This window comes from Lontra canadensis, unplaced genomic scaffold (genome assembly GCF_010015895.1).
Source record: "Lontra canadensis isolate GAN:19392208 unplaced genomic scaffold, GSC_riverotter_1.0 scaffold24, whole genome shotgun sequence".
NCBI lineage: Eukaryota > Metazoa > Chordata > Mammalia > Carnivora > Mustelidae > Lontra > Lontra canadensis.
In genome coordinates, this window is record NW_022631018.1 from 8774090 (window position 1) to 8798063 (window position 23974).

The following is a 23974-nucleotide window of genomic DNA, read 5'->3' on the forward strand; positions in this document are numbered from 1 at the left end:
AGCTGCACAGGCCACCTGGGAAAACGTGAAGACGCTTTCAAGGACCCATGGAGCTCCCCAGCGAGTCCTACTGAGTGGAATCTTCCAGTAACTGGAGACAGCCAACAAAGCTGATGGCCTGATCCCAGCAATGTCTACTCCGGGCCATGCCCTTGAGCACATGGCAGCCTTCAGATGATTTATGATAAGGTTATTGCACCAGACCACAACCCCGAGCCCCTGAAGAAAGAGGAAAGTCAGGATATCACTTTCAGTAGATGAATACTAAGTAGCTTAATATTATTGAAGCATTATTCAACAACAGAGGCCACCTTACAAAGGCCAATTTTAAAATATAAATGATAGTATTTGTCAAGGTTTATATTTCAGTCTGAACTGAAAGCCAAGAGCAAATTATTTTTTACTTGCCCATGTCCTAGAAAATTTTCTTACCCTGACTCAAGGACAAAAAATCTTGTTCCAAAGTTTTTGGATTTGATATGGCTCATAATGCCTGCATATTTTCAAACCCTGTCATCAATAAATAAGCTGGAAAATACCATACCTGTGTATCCTTGCTGATGCAATTTAATGGGTACACATAATGTGCCAGGCACTGGCTGGACATATTATTCCTGTATAATTCCTATATAATCTACATGACCCACATTCCAAATCACATCTTTTAATATAACCAAATATGTTCACTTAATATAACCAAATATGTTCACTAAATATACTAGTATCTTTTGTTAAAACTCTAAGATTTTTATTTATCTGATCGAAAGAGAGAGAGAGAGCATGAGCAGGGGTAGGGACAGAGGGAGAAGCAGATTCTTTTCTGAGCGGGGAGCCTAATGCAGGGCTTGAGCCCAGGACCCTGAAATTATGACCTGAGCCAAAGGCAAACACTTAACCAAATGAGCCACCCCGGTGCCCCAAAACTTTTCTAAGAGGCTGTTGACATTAGCAAGAAATAGTCCCAACGCTCTGAATGCATTTATATTTAGAAATCATTTTTACAGAAAACAAAAGTGATTTTTATTAGGAAAGAAAATGTCTTGTTTTAATACGAGATCACCACTCGTGAGAATGCACACTAAAAGAACTGTAACAATTTGGTCTCAGGAAGAAATAATACAATGACAGAAAACTTGCTACACCACATCTTCAAGGAGCCTGCAAACAGGCCCAGTGGAAACAAACCCACAGCTCCCGTCAGCCCCACACACAAGTATGTACAGGTCACACCCACGAACATTTAGAAAACACACCGGACGATGAGGAGCAGCACACTCACACGTGTATATGCGTGCATGATCTTTCTCCATTTTACTCGATTGAAAGAAATTCTTGATCTAAAATTACTTCATGCCTAGCTCTACACATAGGAAATATAAAGCAAAAGTTCACATTTTCCTGGGAGTTTTTCATCAGAAGTAGACGACGTATTTTGGATTCTCTTAGGGTGAAACCCACATACAAACAGAAGTCATGGCATCGTGCTTGCCATCTAAGTGCGACATCACCAAAACCTTTATACGGCGCCACATACACCACAGAAGAAAACCGTCCATGAGTTGGTGATCAGTGCTTTCGAACTTGTCCAATACCTCTACCTGTGAGAGCTAAAGAGTACAATGTACTTAGATTTCTAAGTGATTGTTTTCTTCCCACTGATAATGTGCTCTCTGACTGAAGAAAAGCCTTTGCAGGCAGGCATGCTGCCTTCTGGTCAAATACTGCCACCTGCCAGGGTCCTGACTTACAAGGTCGCTTCTACTGGACCCTGCAGTTCTCGCTGCTCTTGGACTCGGGGACAGCTTCTGGGCTGGGGGCGAGCTGGCCTCGCTTAGCCCTCAGGCCCTCCCTGGGGCTGTCAGCTGGACTTCTGTCAGGAAGGTTACTGACCGAGAGGGATCTCGTGGTAGGTTCTCGGAATGGGGCGCTTGAATCCACTGGGCTCTGTTGAGCGACCTTGACCTGCAACGAAGCATCTTTGTTAGAGGTGTAAATCACATTCACATTTCTACAACATGAAAATAAAGTGCTCATGTCACCACATTTTAAGTTAAAATGTTTAACTTTAACTTAACCCTCTGTAGGTACACAGCTTTACCATTTTTTTCCCTGAGAAAAGGCCCCACCTCACAGAAGCTGAGAGGATGTCGGACAGGAACTCTGATGACTCCCCTTATAAGCCTTCCTTGACACCTCTGATGGCCAAAGAAGACACACTCCAAAGGCTAGTGTGATATTCTTAGATCAGAAGGTAAACTTTGAGGGCAAAGTCTATGTCCTCTTTACCGTTCTATCCCCAGTGCCCAGAATAGGCTTGACTAACTGGCAAATTTCAATATGTGCCCGAGTGAGAATCCAAACCAGCTTTCATTCAGCTCAAGTGAACCCTGCTGTCATTCAAATGAACATAATCTAAATGAGTAAGACTATCTTCATATGGTGGAAGGTTTATTTACAACATTTAAAATACCTAGAACCTATTCCTCATATATAGTCATTTTAAACATTCTATTTACATTTTTTTTAAAGATTTTATGTATTTATTTGAATGAGAACGAGGGAGCACGAGCAGGCAGGAGGGACAGAGGGAGAAGCAGACACCCACTGAGCAGGGAGCTCCACTCGAGACTTGATCTCAGGACCCTGGGATCATGACCTGAGCTGAAGGCAGACACTTAACCAACTGATTCACCCAGGTGCCCCTCTACCCCTCTACTTATATTTGTTTTGTTTCCATACTGAATTTGGATTAAAGCAGAATAAATAATAAAGGCCCAAAAGAGTAAATCCACTTTCTGATACCCGGCCTTTTAAGAGAAAGAGGTACCTCAGAAAATGTGAGGCTTTCGGACACCTGGGTGGCTCAGTCAATTAAGTGTTTACCTTCAGTTCAGGTCATGATCCCAGAGTCCTAGGATTGAGTTCTGCATCAAGCTCCTTGCTCAGCAGGGAGCCTGCTTCTCCCTCTTCTCCTCACACTGCTTGTGCTCTCTCTCTGTCTGATAAATAAAATCTTGGAAGGAAGGAAAGGAGGAAGAAAGGAAGGAAAGAAAAGAAAATATGAGACTTTAAGGAGCAGTCAAGAGGGCAAGGTAGCTAGTAGAGTCTACACAGTCATAATAGAAGATATGGGGTCGGGAAAGAGAGAGGGGAACAAGACAGATGAAGGATAGAAAATCTTCATTTAGCCACAGTTAAAGGCAAGAGTAGAGGATTCAAGCAGGAAGATCTTTAAAAGGTAAAGAACAAGGGGGGACCCGTGTTCCGTCCCTATAAGGAGAAGGAGCTATGTGACGGAGAGCAACAGATTCCAGTGACCTCCTCCTGAAGCAGTAAGAAAAAAGAATGGAAACTATTTCCCCATTTATATTCTTTCCATAGGAAGTATGTGGTTTTTAAAAGGCAGCTAAATACTTTTCATTACAGAAAACATAGTGAATCTGGCCAACAGATCAAATCCCTGGAAAGCTTGCCTCTAACTCGGATTGTGTGCAGGACACTTAAAAGGATCAGCCTTGAAGGATCAGGACTTAATGGAAAATTACCGTCCATGGAAAGTTAAAGGAAAAAAACAGAGTTTCACTGATACTTTTTTTAAGTAGAAAATGATACAAAAGACAGGCACTTTCCCTTGAACCCATCGGATGTAGGAAAGTCAGATCTTCAGGTTCACCATTGAAAAGAGAAAGAGAGAGAGAGATCACTCACATTGCGAAAAGAATATCTGAGCCAGTAAAACTCTTTCTTAATCCCAATTAAATAGCCAAAGCCCACCCGTTGGCTTTCCCTCTAGACTCAATTTCTCTGATCGTGAACTGAGGAAATTATTGTAGTCTGCGATCAGTTTAAACTGTGATTTTGATCCTCATGTTAGTCAATTGGCTTCAGACTTGTCCCTGTAGGTAGATGAGGTACAATTCACAAAGTATTTAAACTATTAAGTGTAGGGGCGTCTGAGTGGCTCAGTTGATTAAGTGTCTGCCTCCGGCTCAGGTCATGGTCCCGGAGTCCTGACAGATCAAGCCCGGCGCCGGGTCCCTACCCTGTCTTATAAACTCCATCTGCAACCACAGCAGCCAGAGGACAAGCACACGGAGGGCTCAGTAAAAATGAACCTCATTCACAGTAAGAAACACAAGGCCCCACTAGACCACTGACCGACACTGCGATGACGGCATCACCATCATCCTCTGTAATTTAGTGTCGGGTCCCCTGGGGCACTGACCGCCATCCCCAGGTTCAGATCAAGTCTACAGTCATGACTCACGTGTCCCCAACAAAAGAGGAGCTCCTGGGCTTATCCATCCCAGAGATATCCCGGAGACTGACCCTCACCTACTTCACATCTCCCCCCCCCCTTGAACCCGACAGATGTCACTAAAGGTCCCGCTAAATGACCTAGGGAATGTCTCTCTCAGACCTCAGCCAGGAACGTCAGGCAAGGGCTCAACATCCTATTTCTAAGCAACTGCCTTTGGAAAAGATGCCTCGGCTCTCTATTTTTCAACCTGAATGATGAAATTTGCTTAACTGATGAGGCAAGCATTTTATAAGTGCCTCAGAAAATGCTGAATGACCATTAGGGTTGGGTTTTGAAGAGTTTGCATCTAACCGGGAAGTCTCCTGTGGCCCCCTGTCAAGAGGAACCAGGCCCCATTCCCTTGCACGAGCACACAAGACTGCCTCGCGATTCCTCAGCGCTGGTGCCCAGGGCAGCCAGGTGCCGCCACACTGAACACAAACCTGCAGGAAACCATGGTTACGACTGCACTCAGCGGGCTCCGCAGCCATGTGGAAAGCAGGCCCCCTAGTGTGCAAAGCTCTTGTTCCTGGATAGTAAGTCTGAACAGCACATGGAAACTGCCTTTCCAACGGGTCCTCAGAAAAGAGGGGAGAAAAATGACCCATGGGGCGATTTCATGAGAGGATTTCCTAACGTACCTTTAAACATCTACTACTGTAATCACGTGAGGACACCAGCAGCTCCAGGCAGTCAACAAGTAAGCAGCTGGATGCCCAACACTGTATGAGACACGAAGACACAGGGAAACCGGAAGCGTAGTCAGGAGCCCCACAGTCCTCATAGTGCAGCTCGGAAGGAGAGCTCCTTTCTTTAGATGTCTAATGAAATATTTGCTTTTTGTAAAGTAAAGGAGTAAAAAAGGGGGAAAAAATTGGCAGCTGGGGGTCCAATGGGTTAGAGGAAAAAGTGTGAAACAAGCAATGAGCAATGCCTGTGGTCAAAAGAAAGATGACCTCTTCGATTCCTTCCGTGTCCTGCTTAACACGGGCTTAGACACACTTTGATGTCTGATCTACAATTTCTCCTCACTGAGCATTTTCCATGAAACTCTAAGTGGGCTGCTGGATCAAGGAGGAGACCATAGCTGCAGGATAATGGAATGTTTATCCTCGGGTCTGCTCACTATGTCCTCAGGACTTGCTTACTTACACTGCGTAGAGAAGGTCAGACTTTTAAGAGCTTCCAAGTCAGTGTCAAACCCTGGCCTGACAACACTATAATTTCCTGGATTTAGGACGGCAGATCCAGGTTCCTAGGAGTTACCTTCTGTGATCTGCTGCCACCAGCTGTTGGCTGGGAGGTCTCAGCCTGATTTTCTTTGTTGAGGCTCAGAGGGGATGGTGCTAACTTCTGCGCAGCGAGGCGGGGGCTGGTCCGAGTCGGCATGGTGGTTCTCCGCAGGACATACGGGCTTGTCTTTCCTGTTGGGATATCAGCAAACCCTAAGGGCAAAAAATGTTGGCTGTCAACATGGCTAGGTCCGATTGAATCCACAGTGGAAACAACAGACATCAGGTGAAGTTCTCACTGATAGAAGAGTAACTCCAGAAACACTGCCAGCCCCAGCGGACAAGGGATTGATTTCACAGTTGCCAAATCAAACAAGTAGCTAGTGGGACTTGTCCTACCAGACACACAAGAAAACACAATAGAAAAGGGGAAAATAACATTAAACAGAAAATTTTTTTCCCGCTTCTTCTTTTTCTAATCAGATGTCTTAACTCTTCATTTTTCTAAGATCTGGAGAACATACCAGCAAGACTTCCCATAAAATTTGGGATTGGAGAGAAAAAGGGAGGATCAAATAGAAATGCGGAGAAAAAAAAAGTCAGCTCTTGTTTAAAATGAGAAAAGGTAAAATGGTAACAGCCCCTGCTACCCAGGTGGGAGGAGAGAGCTCACCCTGTAAAGGAGGGATCTCAGGGTGCCTGGGTGGCTCAGTGGGTTAAAGCCTCTGCCTTCAGCTCAGGTCAGGATCCCAGGGTGCTGGGATCGAGCCCCGTGTCGGGCTCTCTGCTCAGCAGGGAGCCTGCTTCCCCTTCTCTCTCTCTGCCTGCCTCTCTGCCTAGTTGTGATCTGTCAGATAAATAAAAAACCTTAAAAAAAAAAAAAAGAGGGATCTCACTGTCCACTCACAAGGTCTCCCTCCACAGTGGGAGCAGACATGACCGGAGGTGCGTAAGAGAAGAAAGTCAACCCCAGTGACGCTAACGGTCGGAATGTCACACACCCTCCAGAGCCACGCTGATGGCTAACTAAAGCAGCATTTGTTTTTGCCTTTAACCCTTTAATTATAAATAAAATGCAGTAATGAGAAAGAGATAGCTAACGGCTTTGGGGCCAGATTTCCTAAGGGCCAAAATTACTCAGAACAGTGCTCTTCAAATTACCTATGGCAAAGAATCAGTGCTGATATTCCTTTGAGCTACAGGGGTTGGGGGTGGGGGTGGATTCCAACCAGCTATGGAATGATAATCTCTGTATAACAAGAATGAACCAAGAGAAAACTCAAAATGTGTTTTGCATGTTGTTACCAGGTCAAATTGCTATGAAAATGTCCCAACTCTTACTCTTGATTTCTGAACATGTCTTTTTTTTTTTTTTTTTTTTGGACACAGACCAGTAATAAACCATTCCTAGACTGGCCAGGGTCCCTGGGTCACACTTGAAGGATCGATCACTAGGTTTAAATTAAAAAAACAAAAAAGGTAAGTGTCTCCCATCCCCCAGCTCACCTCCAACCTGGGTGAGACATAGATTAAAGGTGGAAAAGCTTGAAGAGGGTCCTCGATTTGGGGATTTTCAGCCCAGAAACATCAAAGTCCGAACAGGTTTTGAATAAGCATTTTTGAAATCTACTAGCACGTTTTGTGTTGTAAACATGAGTAATTAGGTCCTAGTCCTTTTCTCATGCAGAAAGAAAAACATACCTTACCAGTTTAAAGGCGGACTATTGTTTCTGAAGGTCATTTAGTTCTGTTGCACAATAATCTAAAACATAAATGCTTCTTTTTCATATGTGGACTTTTACAGGGAATTTCAAAAGAACACACACAATTTTGCTTTTAAATTATGCTTACCTTTCTTTACAACTTCTGGAAGTCCCTCTGGCTCAAACTCAGTGTCTCTGGTGTCCTCTGTGGGGTGAATACCACTTTTGACTGCTTTCCTACTCTTTTTAGAAAATGTCTCTGGGGTAGAAGGCGCTGTGCCTCCTCCATCTTCCCGAATCCCAGTGGACCTTTGTCTTTTGCCTGAAGTTTTATTTTGGCTGGATGACAACTTCTTTTCAGTAGCAGAAGGGGCTGGAGAGTCTTCTGAAACAACAGAATTTAGCAAAGGAGAATTCTGGAGATTAAGTTTAGACCGTGAACTCAGACGAGCAACTTGTGTCTCCAACATCTCTTTGGCTTTCTCTAACTTCTCGTGGCTGATGAGCAGGGAACAGTACTTGTCCAGGTACTCGTCGGCCTCCTTGTTTTTCTCTTCAAGAGTTTCTTTCAGTTCTTTGATTTCTGCCACTAATTCCTCTACGTTAGAATCCACAGCAGTACCTGTCAAAAACAGGGACACACTGTAGACCACTTGACATTTCTCTAACTATAGAATGATAAAGCAGATAACCTTAGATTTGATCTTAGATTTTCGCTTAAGAGAAGTGGGGGAAGAATATCTATGTGTGTTCTTATAGATCAAACAACTCTTGTTTGGGAGGGATCATATCAAGTACGTATTCTAGTAGGTTAAATGACTTTCATTAAGATAGCTTAAATAAAGTCCATCAAAATCTCAAACTCGTATCCCAGCCACCCCATCAAAACTTCCTTGCAGTTCATAGGAGATGAATTAATCGATCACATCCTCAATCTCCCCTGTCCATTCTTTTCAGCATATGTGAGTAAAAAATAAAAGTTGGTAAAGAATAGGAAGTCTGTTGGAATAGCTTTGGGAAACGGAAGAGGGCTAGTGACAAGACAAGTAGAAAACAGCTCTGAAAACCATTTTTAAGAGGATCTGGTGGACAAGTGCTTGAGAGATGCTTCAAAGGAGGTGATAAGGGGAAAACTGTGGTCTAAACTGGCCGACCAAACCAGCAAGGCAATTCCAGTCCCTGTTTCGAAGCCCTTCTGGGTTCTTCTTCCTTACCTTGTTCCCTGCGTGCACTAAAACTACCAAGGATACGGAAGCAGAAGGGTATAAATTCCCCTCCCTGCTAGTGCTCTGGGCTCAGACCTTTAGAGAACGGTCTCCTCTGAGCCCATCAGTGTTAAGCAAACCTCCCATCCTCCAAGGTCTCCGTAGGCCACTTGGCTCTTCCCAGGACCATGTTCCCTAACACGTGGTTCCCTGCCCCAGAAACCCGACCACGCCGGCCCATTATTGCCACCGATTTGCGGCATCGGTACAGCAGTGAGCGAGCGAGGTCGTAAAGGAGAAGGCGCGCGGCCTCATTTCCGGCAGTCTCCCTCCCGCCCGGTGGCCTCAGGCCGGCCACGCCCCGCTGTTCCTGCAGGACTCAAAGGCGACCTGGCAGGTGACAACCTGGTCCTCACCTCGGATTCCGGTCGGTCAGGCCCACTCGTCAGGGTAGAAGGGGAGACTGACCACCTCCTAGAGACCTCTTAGAAGTCTCACAGGTAGGCCCTCCCCAGGGCACAGGGTCCCTCAGGTCAGGAATGCCCGGAAAGTGGGGACAGGAAGGAATTTCCAAAAGGAAGGGAATTCCACAGATCAGGGCCTCCAGGGGGGTGGCAGTGGGGGCTGGGTGGGGGTGGGAGGAACAGTAAGAACATGGGGAATGAATGCAGGAGTGAATGTGCTGTTTGCCCTGGCTTGTCGGGCGGACTGAGTCTGTGGCTGCACGGGGGGCACCCTTAGTGTCCCTAGAAGCCTACGTAGTCCGAGTGGGCCCTAACCGGTTTCTATGGTGACCTCATAGGGTCTACGGCGAGCCCTTCGGGCACCAGTCCAGGGTTTATATGGACTCACTTTGGCTAAGAGGCACCCAGGTATCCTCTGGGAGGGCAGACAGGTGGGCATCTGACTGGTCTCTCCTCTGGAGGGACACCCACCCTTTGTCTGTCTTCACGCCAGCAACACAGAGGGGAACACACAGGGTGGACAAGAGAGCCCCTGGCCATCATGGGTGGAAGCTCTTCAAAACCTACGGTCTTGGACTGTATGCTCGAAAATTTTGAGAAGGGATTCTCAGGAGACTAGGGGGTCAAAACGTCTCCTGGAAAACTAAGCCCATTATGTGAACCGGAATGGGCCACCTTCGGGGTCGACAGGCCCTCCGGGGCTGCCCTGAGACCTACCCACTGTCCAGGTCATTTACACAATCATGGTCGGGACTCCCGGACACCCTGCCCAATTCCCGTATATCGATTCTTGGCTTCAGGTAGCCCAAACTCTGCCCCCTCGGGTCCGATTTTTGTGCTAATAGGAAGGACCAAAGTCGGATATTTCTAACGCAAGTAGATGAGCCCAAAGGCTGTGAGGAAGCAAAGCTTATCAGGGGAGGCCCTGCCCGGGGGCATCGGCAGCAGCAACAGGGATGAGCTCTGGACAAGGATGAGCCAGTCAAGAAGCATGGGGACTACAGTCCTCCTCGGACCCGGGGCTTAAAGCTGAGCTGCAGGAACACGGTGCTCCTGTTGCCTCTAAGTGGCATGTGTGGGGAGAATCTGAGTTAGCAGCTCAGACAGCCCACAGGAAAACTGATCCAGACAGAAAGAGGATGTAAAATAACAGGAGCTCTCATCCTTACGTTTGTGGGGGGCACGTCTGGGTGGCTCAGTCGGTTAAGCATCTGCCTTCCACTCGGGTCATGATCCCAGGCATCCTTCAGGACAGGGACTTTAAGGAATATTCCCAAGCAGCTGCTGAAACTCCCTTTGTTTCTGGGAAATTCCCTGTCTGGCCTGACATGGACTGCCTTCTCCCCCTTGTTGGCGGGAAAATATGGCATCTGTTCCTCTGGAGCTGATGAGCTCCTGACCTGGGATCCCTTTCCCTGCCCTCTAGATAACTGTCTCAAAGTCTTCTTGGGTGATTGTTAAGATAGCTTTCAAAGTCTTTGGTAAACTAAAACTTAAAAATTTTGCTTGGATGATAAATGGAATTTTTTTTTTTTTAAGATTTTATTTATTCATTTGACAGACAGAGATCACAAGTAGGCGGAGAGGCAGGCAGAGAGAGAGGAGGAAGCAGTTTCCCTGCTGAGCAGAAAGCCCGATGCGGGGCTTGATCCCAGGAGCCTGGGATCATGACCTGAGCCGAAGGCAGAGGCTTTAACCCACTGAGCCACCCAGGTGCCCCTGATAAATGGAATTAAATTCATTGGACATCTAGGTCTTTTCCAAATAGGATAAAGTGCTAAGTCGTTAATTACTAGACATAGGATGGTGCTTTTGACTTCTTACTGCAAAGAAACTAAGGATATTTTAAATCTGCCGGTAAACATGTTTTGTGCTTAACTGATTCACAAATTTGCCATCTAAAGAATTCTGGTGCAACAGTTCACAACTGGTTACTCTTTAGTCTTCACTGGAGATTAAGGTTTCTAAAGAGTGCAAAATTCTGCTTACTGTAACTAAGACTGGTGGAAATAAGGGAAACGACTCTGTATGTAGAAAAGTAGAAGATATGTAAGAAAGTTATAAGGAGTGGGAATGCATTTTTGTTGAAGGTAAAATAAGGTAATTTTGTGCTAAATGAGATGGGTGTTTGGAAAGAAATGGGTTGGTACAAAATCAGAAACCAAAGGAAAGCTGTAGAAGGTTTATGGAGGGAAGACTTTGTAACAGAGTTTTAGATGTGGTCAGGACGGACTAAGATAGAAATAAACAGATTTTAAAGTACGCTGGTATAAGTCTGCAGTCTCTTTGTTCAAAAAAGAGAAAGTTTCAGGGGCGCCTGGGTGGCTCAGTCGGTTAAGTGTCTGCCTTCAGTTCAGGTCATGATCTCAGGGTCCTGGGATGGAGCCCCCGCATTGGGCTCTCTGCTCAGCAGGGAGCCTGCTTCCCCCCACCCCCACCACCGCCTGCCTCTCTGCCTACTTGTGATCTCTCTCTCTGTCAAATAAATAAATAAAATCTTTAAAAAAAAAAACAAAGACAAAGTTTTCTTAAATTAATTAATTGATTTGCTATTAAGAAAAAAATGTAAACAGTTGTCCAGAAAAACCAGTTTCTAGGTTTTGCCAGTTTAAGGTCTTTAGCATTCCTAATCCTATTTAGGCATGTGCGTCAAAACTTTCTAAGGTTTTAACAAGTTTTCACAAGATTTAAATTGTAAATGAAGTCCCTTTAACTCATTAGGACTTTATCTTGGTATGCTAAGTTACTCAGGAAGTACTGCTAAAAAGAGGATAAACCTTAGGTTACACTTGGGTAAATGCTGTAACTATTCTAGAGGTTGTATGCAATTCCTAAAGTTTTAATAAGGTCCTCACTTGATATTTTAATTACTGAAGTGTTATAGGTCACAGAAATAACCTGATTTCCTTGCCAGCTATATTGTAAACTCTCATCTCATCAGCTCTTTAACCATGTCCATTCTGAGTTGTTGTCATTTACAGTCGTTCTTACTGTCTTGCAAAAGTTTCATCTTCAAGGAAGTTCATATAAAGGACTTTTAGGACAAAACAGGCATTTAATATCTTTAAGATCAAAACTAAAATGAGTAAGAATTTCCAGAACTAAAAGTTGCATTCAAACTAGACAAGGGTTAGTAACATGGGACTAAATGAGATAAAAGGACAATTATAGGGTTGTGACTGTTGTTTGAAACATTGCTGGTCTCTAGTGTTTATTCTTCTGGATTAAGAGAAATTTTCTCTTAAGATATCTATGACTTAACAAAAAAGTGATGAAGTATTCATTTGTAAACAAATTGAAGCATTTAACTTTTCTCTCTACCCGAACCTTCTAAAATTCGAAAGGTCTCAGTAAGTGTTCTTTCTTTCATGGCAGTCATAGTTATTTGCATAAGTTCAATAAGAATCTGTTCTCCTTGTAACAGTGCACCATTGAAAATATCAGTTATTTTACCAAAGCTTTGACTGGAATTTCTTATTTGAGAGCCATGCATAGACTCAGGTATGACCAAAGAGCGTTAAGGAACTAAGGTTACTTTATGAAACGTGGAGCCATAAAGCCCCTTGGAAATGTTGGCCTGATACCTTGCTTACAGAGTTTCCAGCAGCCTCACCAGGTAAGTAAAGAATGTCACTTCCTGTCAAGTGAAGGAACTTCAAGATATTTTGGGGACCTCATGAAGAGGAAGCCAGGAGTCCTGATCAACTTGTAGCTGGCCATGGTTGGCACCAAATCCACTGGAAAAACCCCCTGGACCCACAGTTTACTCCAGGTACTCTTCGCAGCAGGGAAGATCACTGACCCACCCTGTGAAGCTGTGGTCCAGGAAAAGCCCCTCATACTAGGCTTGGCACCATCTTTCCACACAGTGAGAGCATTTTACTCCGCAGACGTAAGTGGAAAAAAGTGACGAGGATAGCTGTGATTTCTTTTTCACAGTCCCTAAGCCTTCCATTTAGTGGACCCACAAAGATGGGCCAAAGACAGCCAGAATCGGCTATCGATAAATGACCAATGCCAGCACAGAATGTCAATCTGCCTTTGACATAGGGACTTCGTAAATGGACATCCACATGAACAACTCTTCTTGGAACAGCTCATTTGCAAAAAGTGTTGCCAGTTTTTCATATGTTTTATAGAACAGAAGACACAATAATTCTATTTCGAACTGCAGACTTCATTCTGAATCCTACTAATCCTATGACCCCAAGCTGCACAGAAAATTTGGAAACTGGAAAGTGGACATCAACGCGCAGTAAAGGAAAACCGCACTAGTTGTGATGAGCCCTGGGTGTTATACGCAACTAATGAATCATCACACTACCTCAAAAACCAACGATGTACTTACTATATGCTGGCTAACGGAACTTAAGAAAAAGTAAATAAATCTAAAAAACTAAACCTAAAAACAAAACAAAACAAAAAGAACACACAGCACTAAAAACATCTCTGTGTCTACATACCGTTAGTGTATGGTTTCACTAGCGGAAAAGGGTTTTGGCTCATGGATGAGACCAATTAATGCCTACCTGTCTTCTGTTTCTCTTGTGCAGCTTCAAGCTTAGACAGCTCTTTCTGCAACATCTCCTTTTCCTCTTCCAGCTGCTTACAGGATTTGATCAACAATTTTATTTTCCCCTGGGCACGTTCATTTTCCTTCTTCAACTGATTTGCATATTTTACATTGTCCGCCTATGAAACAAAACCTTGAATTTAAAACCTTGAATTTATTTTTTATGAGTATATGAGAAAATAATCATGAGGTATAATTAAGGATCATATATTGTAAATTTAAGAATCATGATGTTCAAAATAAAAATGATTCATCTTCTCTATTCAATTTCCTAGGTCTCCCCAGTAGACACTGTAGTTTTGTCACTTTCTGAGTAGCAGCAAGCATAAATCTTGGTTCCTAAGATAGTGTTCTATTAAGGAGCCCTCCATGTCTGGGTTCATCCAATGGGAATCACACCATGGGGGCTAAGGTGGGAGATACGTGGGCATATTTTTGGTGGGTCAAAACTTCTCAATGATTGGGGGGCCCAGTGGTGCAGTCAGTTGAGTGTCTGACTCTTGGGTTTCAGCCCAGGTCCTGGTCTCTGGGTCATGAGATCGAGCCCTGCATTAAACTCCCCACTCAAAGCAGAGTCTGCTGGAGATTCTCCGTCACCTCTCCCTCTGCCCCTTCCCTCTATGTGCTCACTCACTCTCTCTCTCTCTCTCAAATAAAAAAATCTTAAAAAAAAAAAAAATTCTCGATGATAGAACTGTGTTTCTATTTGTAGTCTGTGCCTTTGTACAATTTCAATACCCAAGATGGCATTTGTGTTGGTGACACCAAGTGAAGGCCAAATAATTTTATGGTTCATGATACAAACTTAAGTTCTACAGTTGCTCAAATAGAAAGTGAATAGAATGGTAGGAGAATGATAGAATAATACACTTCTCAGGAGTACAAACTCAGGATTCCTTAACCACATCTGCAGATTCCAGAAAGCTCAAACAATGATTTAGAGGAAAAACCTGACCTGAACAGATACAGAGATATTTATATATAATCTTTATATATCCCACCTTGTAAGCATAATCATACATTTTGTTGCAGAAATATGGATTTGATAATGAAGTATTGCCCCATACCTTGCTGGGATATTAAGTGATCTATGGCATATGCCTTGTATTATGTGATATTAAAAAAATGCAGGCTTCTAAAACAAACTAGCTCCGAGAGTTTGCCGTTAAGAGATCATGAACAAAGGCAAAATGAACTATTTAAATTTAAGGGAAAAAATAAAGAACTGGGCATCCCATTCACACTGCAAGTAGATTTCATTCTTTGTACACTATTTCATTTTGGAATAATATTAGCAGTGTTGCAGTAAATCTGCATTTTTCAGGATTTTTATTTCTGAGTCCAACATTAATTGGATTAGAGATCCATTTAATTCCATTTCAACAGTGCTTATTAACTGGACCTCATTAAAATTACGCAATCTGAATGGGCTCAACAATGAGCCATTTTGCACACAGTATGTGTAAGATACAGACATTCCCCACAACAGAACTGTCAAAGATTAGACAAGCAGAAAGCACACCTGAAACTAAAATATCACTATATACCAATTTTACCTCAGAGTTTTTTAAAGGCAGAAAGTGAGTAAATAAAAAAGTAGGCTGAAACTCTTCATTCTGTTATGAAACCTAACATTTCATTTTGTAGTAGCAGAACATTAGTGACCATGAATGTTATCTTGACTTTTCTTAGTTTGTATTTTATTGGTATATTTCCTTCAACTTGAGAATTATTTAAGAGCTACAGACTTAAGAAGTTTGCCCCATTTTTCTGTTTCATTGTATTGAATATATGACATCATAATTTTTGCAATTTAAATCACCTTTAAGTAAAGACCTTTATAGGTATTTATCTTCCAGGTTCATTTTTATACATCTTGGATGATATTCATCTTATGAAAAATATCGGTAGGAATCAAAACACCTCTAAGACGTAGAATTACTGTAACACCACCTATAACTAAACAATCCCAAGAGTACAGTTCATCTCTTTCTTTTTTGGAAAGGAGAAAGTTTTATGATCCTTGCGTGGAGACAAGAGGTGAGTATACATGTAGGTGTGCATGACCAAGTGCTCTGGTGCACCTTGATCTCCACACAAGCCACAGAAAAAGTGGGCTTGGTGACGGCAGTGAACTTGGAGACCAATCAAGCAAGATTTCGGAATTATCCACAAAATTATTGTCTACAGCTGGAGAGGCCTGCCCTACTCTGCTATCATCTGGCTCTTCATATCCATCTTGAGAAAAAGTCTTTTACCATCCTCTAATTTGAGAGGATTCACTGAGCAATGCATAAAGTTTATTCAAGCTGTGAGACCGCAGATCATCTGCTGATTTTTAAATAATAACTCAGCAGAGAACTGATGTGCTTGTTTTTGACTACCAAGAAAAATGTCGTAACAATTAAAATGAAAACATTAATTCCATGTGATGGAAACCACCATTACCTGTACAAATCATTCTAAGTCATGAAGTAATAAAAAAGGAACATACCTGGGTTTTCTTCAATTCTTCTAAAATCTGAGTGGTAGCTTTCAAAGAATTATTGAGTTCTTCTTTGCTGGACTTTAAGAGATCTACCTCGGCCTTCTGCGAGCTGAGACATTCTTCCTGAGAAGACAGTTTCTCTCGGTATGTCTGGACTTCCATTTCGTACTAAGAAGGAAAAATGTTACTTTAGTCAGGAGGCTCAGCTAAAAAAAATTTCAAGGAAAACAAACTAAAGAAAACTGCTGTCCCAAGGACCATTTCAAATAGTCCTTGGGATCCTGCTATTAACCTATTCCAAAATGGAAGTAAATATATTTTAAAAGCTCACATTGTAAAGTAAGACCTGTGAGGTAACCAGGGAAGACAGTGCAGGTAATGTGATGAGACAGAAGACTGTATGACACAATACTGTAGAACATGACCTTGCAAAAAATGCCTCATTACCGTGGTCAACACACCACTCTGCGGCTCCTCCAGGAAACAGTCCCCACGTTTTTACCTGTTTGTTTGTATCCAGAAGCAGAGCCTGGTGTTTCTTTTCGGCTTCCTGCAGCTGTAGCTGATACTCAGCTATTTCTTCTCGTACTTTCTCTTCCTTTTCCATCTGGTCCTTGTGTATGCAATCTAAACTCTTCTTTAATTCACTATTTTCTAGCATGAGCTCCTTCAATTGACCCTAATGGGAAAAGTTAAAAAAAAAAAAGCGAAAATAATTAAGAACCCGGATATATAGTTTTAGGAAATACTAAGTACTGAAAAGAGAAAAAGAAAAAAAGAATTTACAGAGAAGACAAAATTTGTATAGAATAGTGCTACAACCCTTAATGATGGACTCACTTGAAACTGTGACGTCACCTCCAATGACAATTTCTTCTGTTCCAGCCCAACCACCCCCAATGTACATCCACTGGGACCACAGACTCTCCGAGAACCCAACTTGAGCTGAACCAGTCCGGACTATAACCTCCTAGGCTTTAAGGCTCACTTACTGAAGGGCTTGCATTGCAGTAATTCCATGATGTCATCAACAGCGCCCCTACCACCCCCACTGTCATTGAAGCCCCTCCAAACTTACATTTTTTTCCTTGACCAGGCTTGATTCTATGTTCTGTCATGGTGACAATTTCCTTCCAAATGCCCTCACCTCTTTTGCCCCTCTCTCCCTACACTGTGTGAGACAGGCAAGACTCCAGCTCCAGAGGCCCCTGTGTTCTCCGTGCCTGATCCCAAATGACCGCTCCTATGCGTGTGTCTATACACATGGTGTCCACTTGCTCCTCTCTGCTGACTCAAGCCCTCCAGCCTGGTTATAGCCCACCTTCTCCTCAGATCATTTTCCATGGCCTCAGCAGCCTCCACATTGCAAACCCAAGGAATACTCTTTACCCGGTCCAAGCTCTGGGTAGTATGTGGTGCTGCTGACCACTCCTCCCTCCCTGAGACAGCCTCCACTCCTGGCTTACCTCCTCATGCCTTCTCATTCTCTCTGCTGGCTCCTCTTCCTCCATCTTATCTCACAGGCTGGGGTCTCTGCACCAAACTGCCTTCTCTTCTCCAACAGTATTTTCTACCATTCCCCCAATTTGTAAATACTACCTATATTCCGAACTAGCCACCTTAAACCTTCCCCTTTAAACTCTAGCCTCACGTATTTGCCATCCCTTTAGATTTTATTCTAATTCATTGCCATGACCTTCCTTATCCAGTCTTTTTTCATATCATTTTCTCTCTCATAATGGCTTCCTTTTACTTTCTTAGGATAAAAAAAAAAAAACAAAAAACTAAGATTTTTCTCTAGACCTAGATACTTCCTTCCTCTGCGCTATTCCTCGCAGAGCTGACTCCACATCCTGCAGGTTACGTTCTCTGACCTCCCTACTAAATTATGTTGGTCTCTACCCCACACACCCCACTTCCCAATAAGTTTGCCATAAAGAATCATGTTGATTCATTTATGGCACTTGAGAGATTAAGATTCTCTCCTATAGCTCCTATGTTGTGATGTATTGTGTGTCTAGACTATAAGCTCTCTGAGTGCAGAAACCACAGCCCAGCACTACGGACTGAGCCTAAACACCTCGCTTTGCCTTCTAGAAGAGCCTGTAAGCCAGATTCAAGTTGGGGTACTTCCAAGCTGCTCAGTACCAAAGGAAATTCCAGCAGGTGCCGTACTCAAATATCATTCGTACAAACTCCTTCCATGCAGCACTGCCGGAAAATTCCATGAGTCAAGTGCTGAGATGCCAAACCTTTTCAATTTTCATTAGATTAAATACCACATTTAAAGGACCAATTTCCCCAACTCCTTACGCAGGCTCTTACCAACAGCATGTCAACTTTTTGGGATTGTTCAGGGTCACAATCCCAACGGTCTCATTACCCTTTGCTAAGTATTTCCTGGGGGTGAACGTGCATGAGCACGGATATGCGAGTGCTCACCGTTTAACCAGGTTTGGCAAACAGGTTTCATTGCACCTGCCAGCTCTGTGTGCACGGTAGCTGCTCCATGGGGACTCAGCATGAAGAGATTCAGGAAGAGGAGAGGGCATGAATCAGCAACGTCTGCTCTGCAAATAGCAGTGAGGAGTGGCAGCCCAGATGCTACAGATCTGCCCCAGGAACCCTGCCCTAAAATAACATCCAAAGACTGTTCCAGCTTTACGTTTCCCTGTGACTTCCCGTGACTTTGCCATTCTTAGCAAGATCAGGGCATCTGTCTCTGGCAACATTCTGGCTTCTCATCTGAGGCAGGCTAGAAGAGACGATAAGTCTGTTGAAAGCTGCAGGAAATCTATTTCTGATGTGAGTTAACATAGAACCCGGCTCGCCTTCGGTTAAAAATATTGGAATATTTTGCCAAAGCTGCTTGGGGCTCTTTCGGGGCTCCTGACAGGGCTGGAGGGTGAAGATGAATGCAGGTCTCATCATGACCTAAGTGTGGGGCTATTTTTTTCAAAAGCTTAAAAAAAAAAAGTCTGGTACATTCTAGGTCTTACAAAAACAAAGAGGGAGAGGGTGCACACTGCCTTCTCAGAGCGTCACAAGCACATCACAGAGAGACTTACCTTGCTGCTCTTTATGTCCTCCGACATTATATTTAATTCCTCAGTTAGCCTATTTCTCTCCCTGGTAAATTCTTCTTTCAGCTCTGTGGTTTCCTGCACCATCTTGTGCATTTCCCTCTGCAGCTCAGTTTCCTTCCCAGTCATCGTATTTACCTGGAATTTCATCTTTCGTTAGGAACTGTTTGGGGTTGTCATTTTTGCACAAATGAGTCACTCTGGTACAACACACTCGTAACATTTCCTTTCACCTTTAGAAATAAAATGGAACCGGGCTAATCGTCCCTTTACAAATCCACTCAGCTACTATCCTCAAAACCTCCTGGCAAGCTTACCTTTTCTTCTCAGCCAAGATTTAATAAAAGACAGAAATAAGGAAAGCAATGACAAAGAAAGATAATATTACTAAGTCTTAAAATCCTTCATAAAGGTATTAATTTGTATTAAACAAAAATAGTAGAGACCATTGTATGAGGTAGCATCTTATATTTTTATCAGTTCTGGGATCTCTACTAATCCTCTGATGCCATACTAATCTTCAAGAAATATGCCTAGGATTAGTTAAAACCAGTTAAAGCCTCATCATTGGCATTTGCCCTTGACATTGAAAGAGGATGGCAGAATTTGCCAAATGATCTCTATCATAACTACCGTCTCTTGCAAACTGTGGCAAAACTTGAAATTCCTGGAAAATATTGTAGGGTTATGATTGATCCCATTTTCTGGAGACTCCTTTCTTCTTTTAATATTTGCCTAGTAAAAACTGAATTTGAAGCACTTTTCTAGATCAGTATGGAAGCCTAGAGGGCAAAAACTTAATTTCTCATTACTAATCGAGGCCCTCAATGGCAGATTTTCCTCTTTAACCACAGGCTGACAAAACAGGAGGTTGCACAAAGAGAACGCGTAAGAGGGGCTGAAAGCACAGTATCCCCAAGACCTACCCTGGGACGCATGAGACTTCTGCTGGTTACCGTTATATGGGCACCTTTAATAGCACCTTCTCCTAAAGGCAAAAATGCAGGGCAGGGGCCATGGGGTCCCTCCTGATCCTCACTAGTAACTGTTACAGACTCCTTGGCAAAAGTTCCCAGCCAGGTATTGGGAAGCTACGACACTAATGTACTATAAAAAAGAGAACTATAATTAGAACCCGGAACTGGGCCTAACCCAAAGCTTCTCCCGCGTCCAGCTGCCACACTGAAAACCTGGGCTAACCCATAGAAGAGTCCCATGTAAATGTGTGCCAAAGCGAAACGTCACAGCTGCTCCAGCCAGCTCCCTGTCCCCAAAGTTCAAGGCCCCACGAACTTAAAACCTTTACAGAGTCTGGTCCGATGCTGCAAACATGGCCCAGAAGGAAATCTAATCCACACAGTGGTTTCCCTCCCTCGTGACTACATATTCAAATGTAGACAGTTTAAGCCACTTACTTTTTCAACAAAGGACACGTTTTCCATTTTTGTCAATTCAAGCTCTTTCTCCAGATCCTTGTGAGATCTCTGCAGTGCTTCTAAGGTGTCCTGCAAAGTGTCATTTTTGGCTTGCAGCACTTGGCTCTTCTGCTCCAATTCCACCAGCAGATTTTCCAGCTCCCCTTTTTGCTTCTTCCAAAGCTGCTGTTCTCCCTCTACCTGGGCCAGTTTGGAGGTGAGTTGCTCTCGGTCTTGAATTTGATTTTTCAGTAGGCTGATTTCTTCCTCCTTCTTCTCTAGCTTATGTTTGCCGTCTTCTACTTGTTGAAGGAGGCCATTCGCAGAAGACTGCACATTGAGGTAGTTATTCTTGACCTCGTCAAGGTCTTGCAGCAACTGAGCCTTCTCGAGTTCAAGAGCATCTACTTGACTGTGCAGATTCTGTGCTTGGGCCTTCCAGGCATCTTGGTCATGACACAACGCTTCCGCTTTCTGATTTAGCTCCTTTACTTGTGTTTGAAGCATCTCCATGGCAATTTTAGAGTCTTCTCTCATTTGTACCTTTTCTTGCTCTTTTTCTTGCAATAGATTTTCAAAGGAAGACTTTAATATTTCCAATTCGGATACCCGTCCTTGCTCCTTCTGTAATTCTTCTATCACATTTTCTTTTTCTGACCTGATATGAACAAGATCTAATTCCAGATTTCTCAGGTTTTGGGCCATCTCCTCTATTTTTGCTTTTAGAGTCCCCACCTCTGCTTTGGAATTCTCAGCCTCAAGAATCATGCGCTCTTGGTTTTTCCCTGATATCTCTAGTTCTCTTTCAAGGTTCTCAACTCTATCCTTAAGCAAGTTGGCATGATGCTCACTTTCCTTCAGTTTTCCTAAGACCTGGAGCTGCTCCTTTTCATCAGCTTCTAGGCGGACTTTCAGCTTTTCAATGCTATTCCTCAGCTGATGTATTTTCTGCCCCGAGAGGTCCATACTCTGTTCTTCGACCTTCTGGATTTCGTGGTCATGACACAAGGCTATTACTTCCTCATTTAGCTCTTTCAATTGTGTTTGGAGCATCTCCAATGCAGCTTTGGATTCTTCTCTCATCTCTGTTTTTTCTTTCTCCTCTTCTTCTAACCGACTTTTCAGTGAAGAGAGTAATGTGTCTAATTCAGACACTTGACCTTGTTTTTCTTGTAGTTGTTTTATCAGATTTTCTTTTTCGAACTTGACTGTGCCAAGGTCTAGTTCTAGATCTTTCAGGGTTTTGGTCATCAATTCCATTTGTGTTTTTAGGGCTTCTACCTCTGCTTTGGAATTCTCAGCATCAAGAATCACCAGCTCTTGGTTTTCCTCTGACATCTGCAGTTCTCTTTCAAGGTTCTCCACTTTATCTTGAAGCGAATCATTCTTACACTCACTCGCTCTCAGTTTTTCTAGGACATGGAGCTGCTTTTTGTCATCAGCCTCAATGCGGACCCTCAGCTTCTCAATGCCTTTTCTTAGCTGGTACACTTCCTCCTGCGTTGAGCTCAGCCTCACTGCAACCTCACCTTTCTCCATCAGTGCATCCTCCAGGGCCTTGGCAATGGTCAGCTTTTCATGTTCTGATTCATGCAGTCTGGTCTGCAGGCTTTCAGATTCCCCTGCAAGTGATTCTTTCTCTTTATTCAGTTGCTCAATTTGAATTTCCAGCTCACTTTTTACCAAAGACAGGGCCTGTGAGTCCTTTTCCAAACTCTGCAGCTGCTCCTGGAGACAAGTGTTCTCTTCCGAGAGCTCGGTGACATTGGAGGACAACGTCTGAATGAGCTGTGCTTTGTCCTTTAGCTCAGCTTCAGCCACGTCAATGTGATGGAGACATTCATCTTGATGAGATTCGAGCTCACGTATTTTCTCCTTCATCTTTTCAGACATTAGATCCAGTTCTTTATTTTCTTTTGACAAAGTATCTAACTCTCCATGAAGCTGGTTTCTCTCATTGGTGACCACAGAGAGTTCTTCTTCAAGGCGGGTTATAACTTTCTGCTTACTTTCATTGTCTTTTTCTAAGTATAGCTTCTCTGTCTGAACTGTCTCTAAGTCGGCTTCCACAGAGAGGGCGTGATGCTCGATGCTACCTTTCTCAGACTGGATCCTCTTTAGCTCCTTTTCCACATCAAGAAATCGCTCTCTCCAGTTGTTGTTCACCTCAGCCATGTTTTCTTCAATAACTGCATGTGACCTTTTATCTGTGCCTGTTTCTAAATTAGAATTGAGGCCTTCCAAATTTTCTCTTCTCTGGTGTAATTCCTGGTTGTCACAAGCAAAAGATTCCAATCTTTCCCTTAAGTTTGATTTTTCTTTCTTGAGTTTCCCAACTATTTTTTCTAATTCTACACATGCTTCCGTCTTGGTGGTTATTTGTGCTTCCTGTAAATCGAGTTTTGAGTCTAACTCTTTTATTTCATTTAGTAAACTTTCAACTTTTTTGTCACGTTCCTCTATGACGTGAAGTAACCTCAAATTCTCATTTGATGACTCTTTTACCTGCAGTTGAAGATTCTGAATGGTGACCTGAGTCTCTAGAAAATCCACAGGAACCGGAGCATTAGGACCAGAAAGTGACAATTGAGAAATGCATTCTAAATAGCCCTGGGTTTTGTCTTCTGCTGGGGTTTCTGGAGACTGTTCCCTAGACCATTCTTCTCCTGTGAATCTGACTGGACTGGTCTTGGTTATTTTTTCCATCTCCCGACTGAGGTCCTGCTGAACACCTTCTTCACAAATCTGATGAATGTCACGCTTTGGTGTTCTCTCTTGAGTTTCCAAAGTATATTCTTCTGATTCTTTTACATCACAGCTATTGTTTCCACCCCGAAGAGCCTGTAGTTGTTATACACAATGAAAACTCATTTTATTTTTCAAGAGGAATCAAAATAGAATAAATATGCTTAATTATTACTTTATAGAAAAACTGGCTTCTTGCCTCTGCTAAACACATCTCCTCAAATGGCATATTTCTCACCCCATTCTCCTCTCTCCATCAAATTTCCAACACAACTAAACAAACATTTAGTCAGTGTTCTCCACAGGCAAGGCTCTGGGTAAGGTATTTATCATGAAGACAAATCCTCCAGATCGTTATCTGATCATCTAAATTGTAACCTATCTATTTATTTTTTTAAAGATTTTATTTATTTATTTGACAGAGATCACAGGTAGGCAGAGAGGCAGGCGGGAGAGTGGGGGAAGCAGGTTCCCTGCTGAGCAGAGAGCCCAATGTGAGCCTGGATCCCAGGACTCTGGGATCATGACCTGAGCTGAAGGCAGAGGCTTTAATGCCCCGAGCCACCCAGGCACCCCTAAATTGTAACATATTTAAATGTCATAATTTTTTCTAGCTAGAATTATTCTTGGTAGCCTAAATATAAAATTTCTTTTCATGATTCTCAAGTAAGAGGCTAATAATTTCCATATAAAATGTTCAACTTCCATTTTCAGCATTTATGATATTCTTCACTGAGAGAAGTTTTCATGACCAGATCCTCAGCCC

The 23974-nt window shown here is 43.1% G+C and overlaps 1 protein-coding gene across 3 annotated transcripts in view; it reads right to left on the reverse strand.

Annotated features, from left to right (window-relative positions):
* Positions 1-1252: 1252 nt before the first annotated feature.
* The window catches only part of CENPF (centromere protein F), a 61920-nt gene continuing 39198 nt past the window's right edge, over positions 1253-23974 (reverse strand). For all 3 annotated transcript variants that reach the window (XM_032862744.1, XM_032862745.1, XM_032862743.1), the window contains exons 13-20: positions 20464-23304; positions 19034-19186; positions 16468-16644; positions 15972-16133; positions 13434-13596; positions 7384-7857; positions 5567-5745; positions 1253-1962 (exon numbers count right to left, since the gene is read on the reverse strand). In XM_032862744.1, the coding sequence (XP_032718635.1) occupies positions 1759-1962; positions 5567-5745; positions 7384-7857; positions 13434-13596; positions 15972-16133; positions 16468-16644; positions 19034-19186; positions 20464-23304 (4353 nt within the window). In that variant the 3' untranslated portion in view covers positions 1253-1758. The remainder of the gene's footprint in view (positions 1963-5566; positions 5746-7383; positions 7858-13433; positions 13597-15971; positions 16134-16467; positions 16645-19033; positions 19187-20463; positions 23305-23974) is intronic.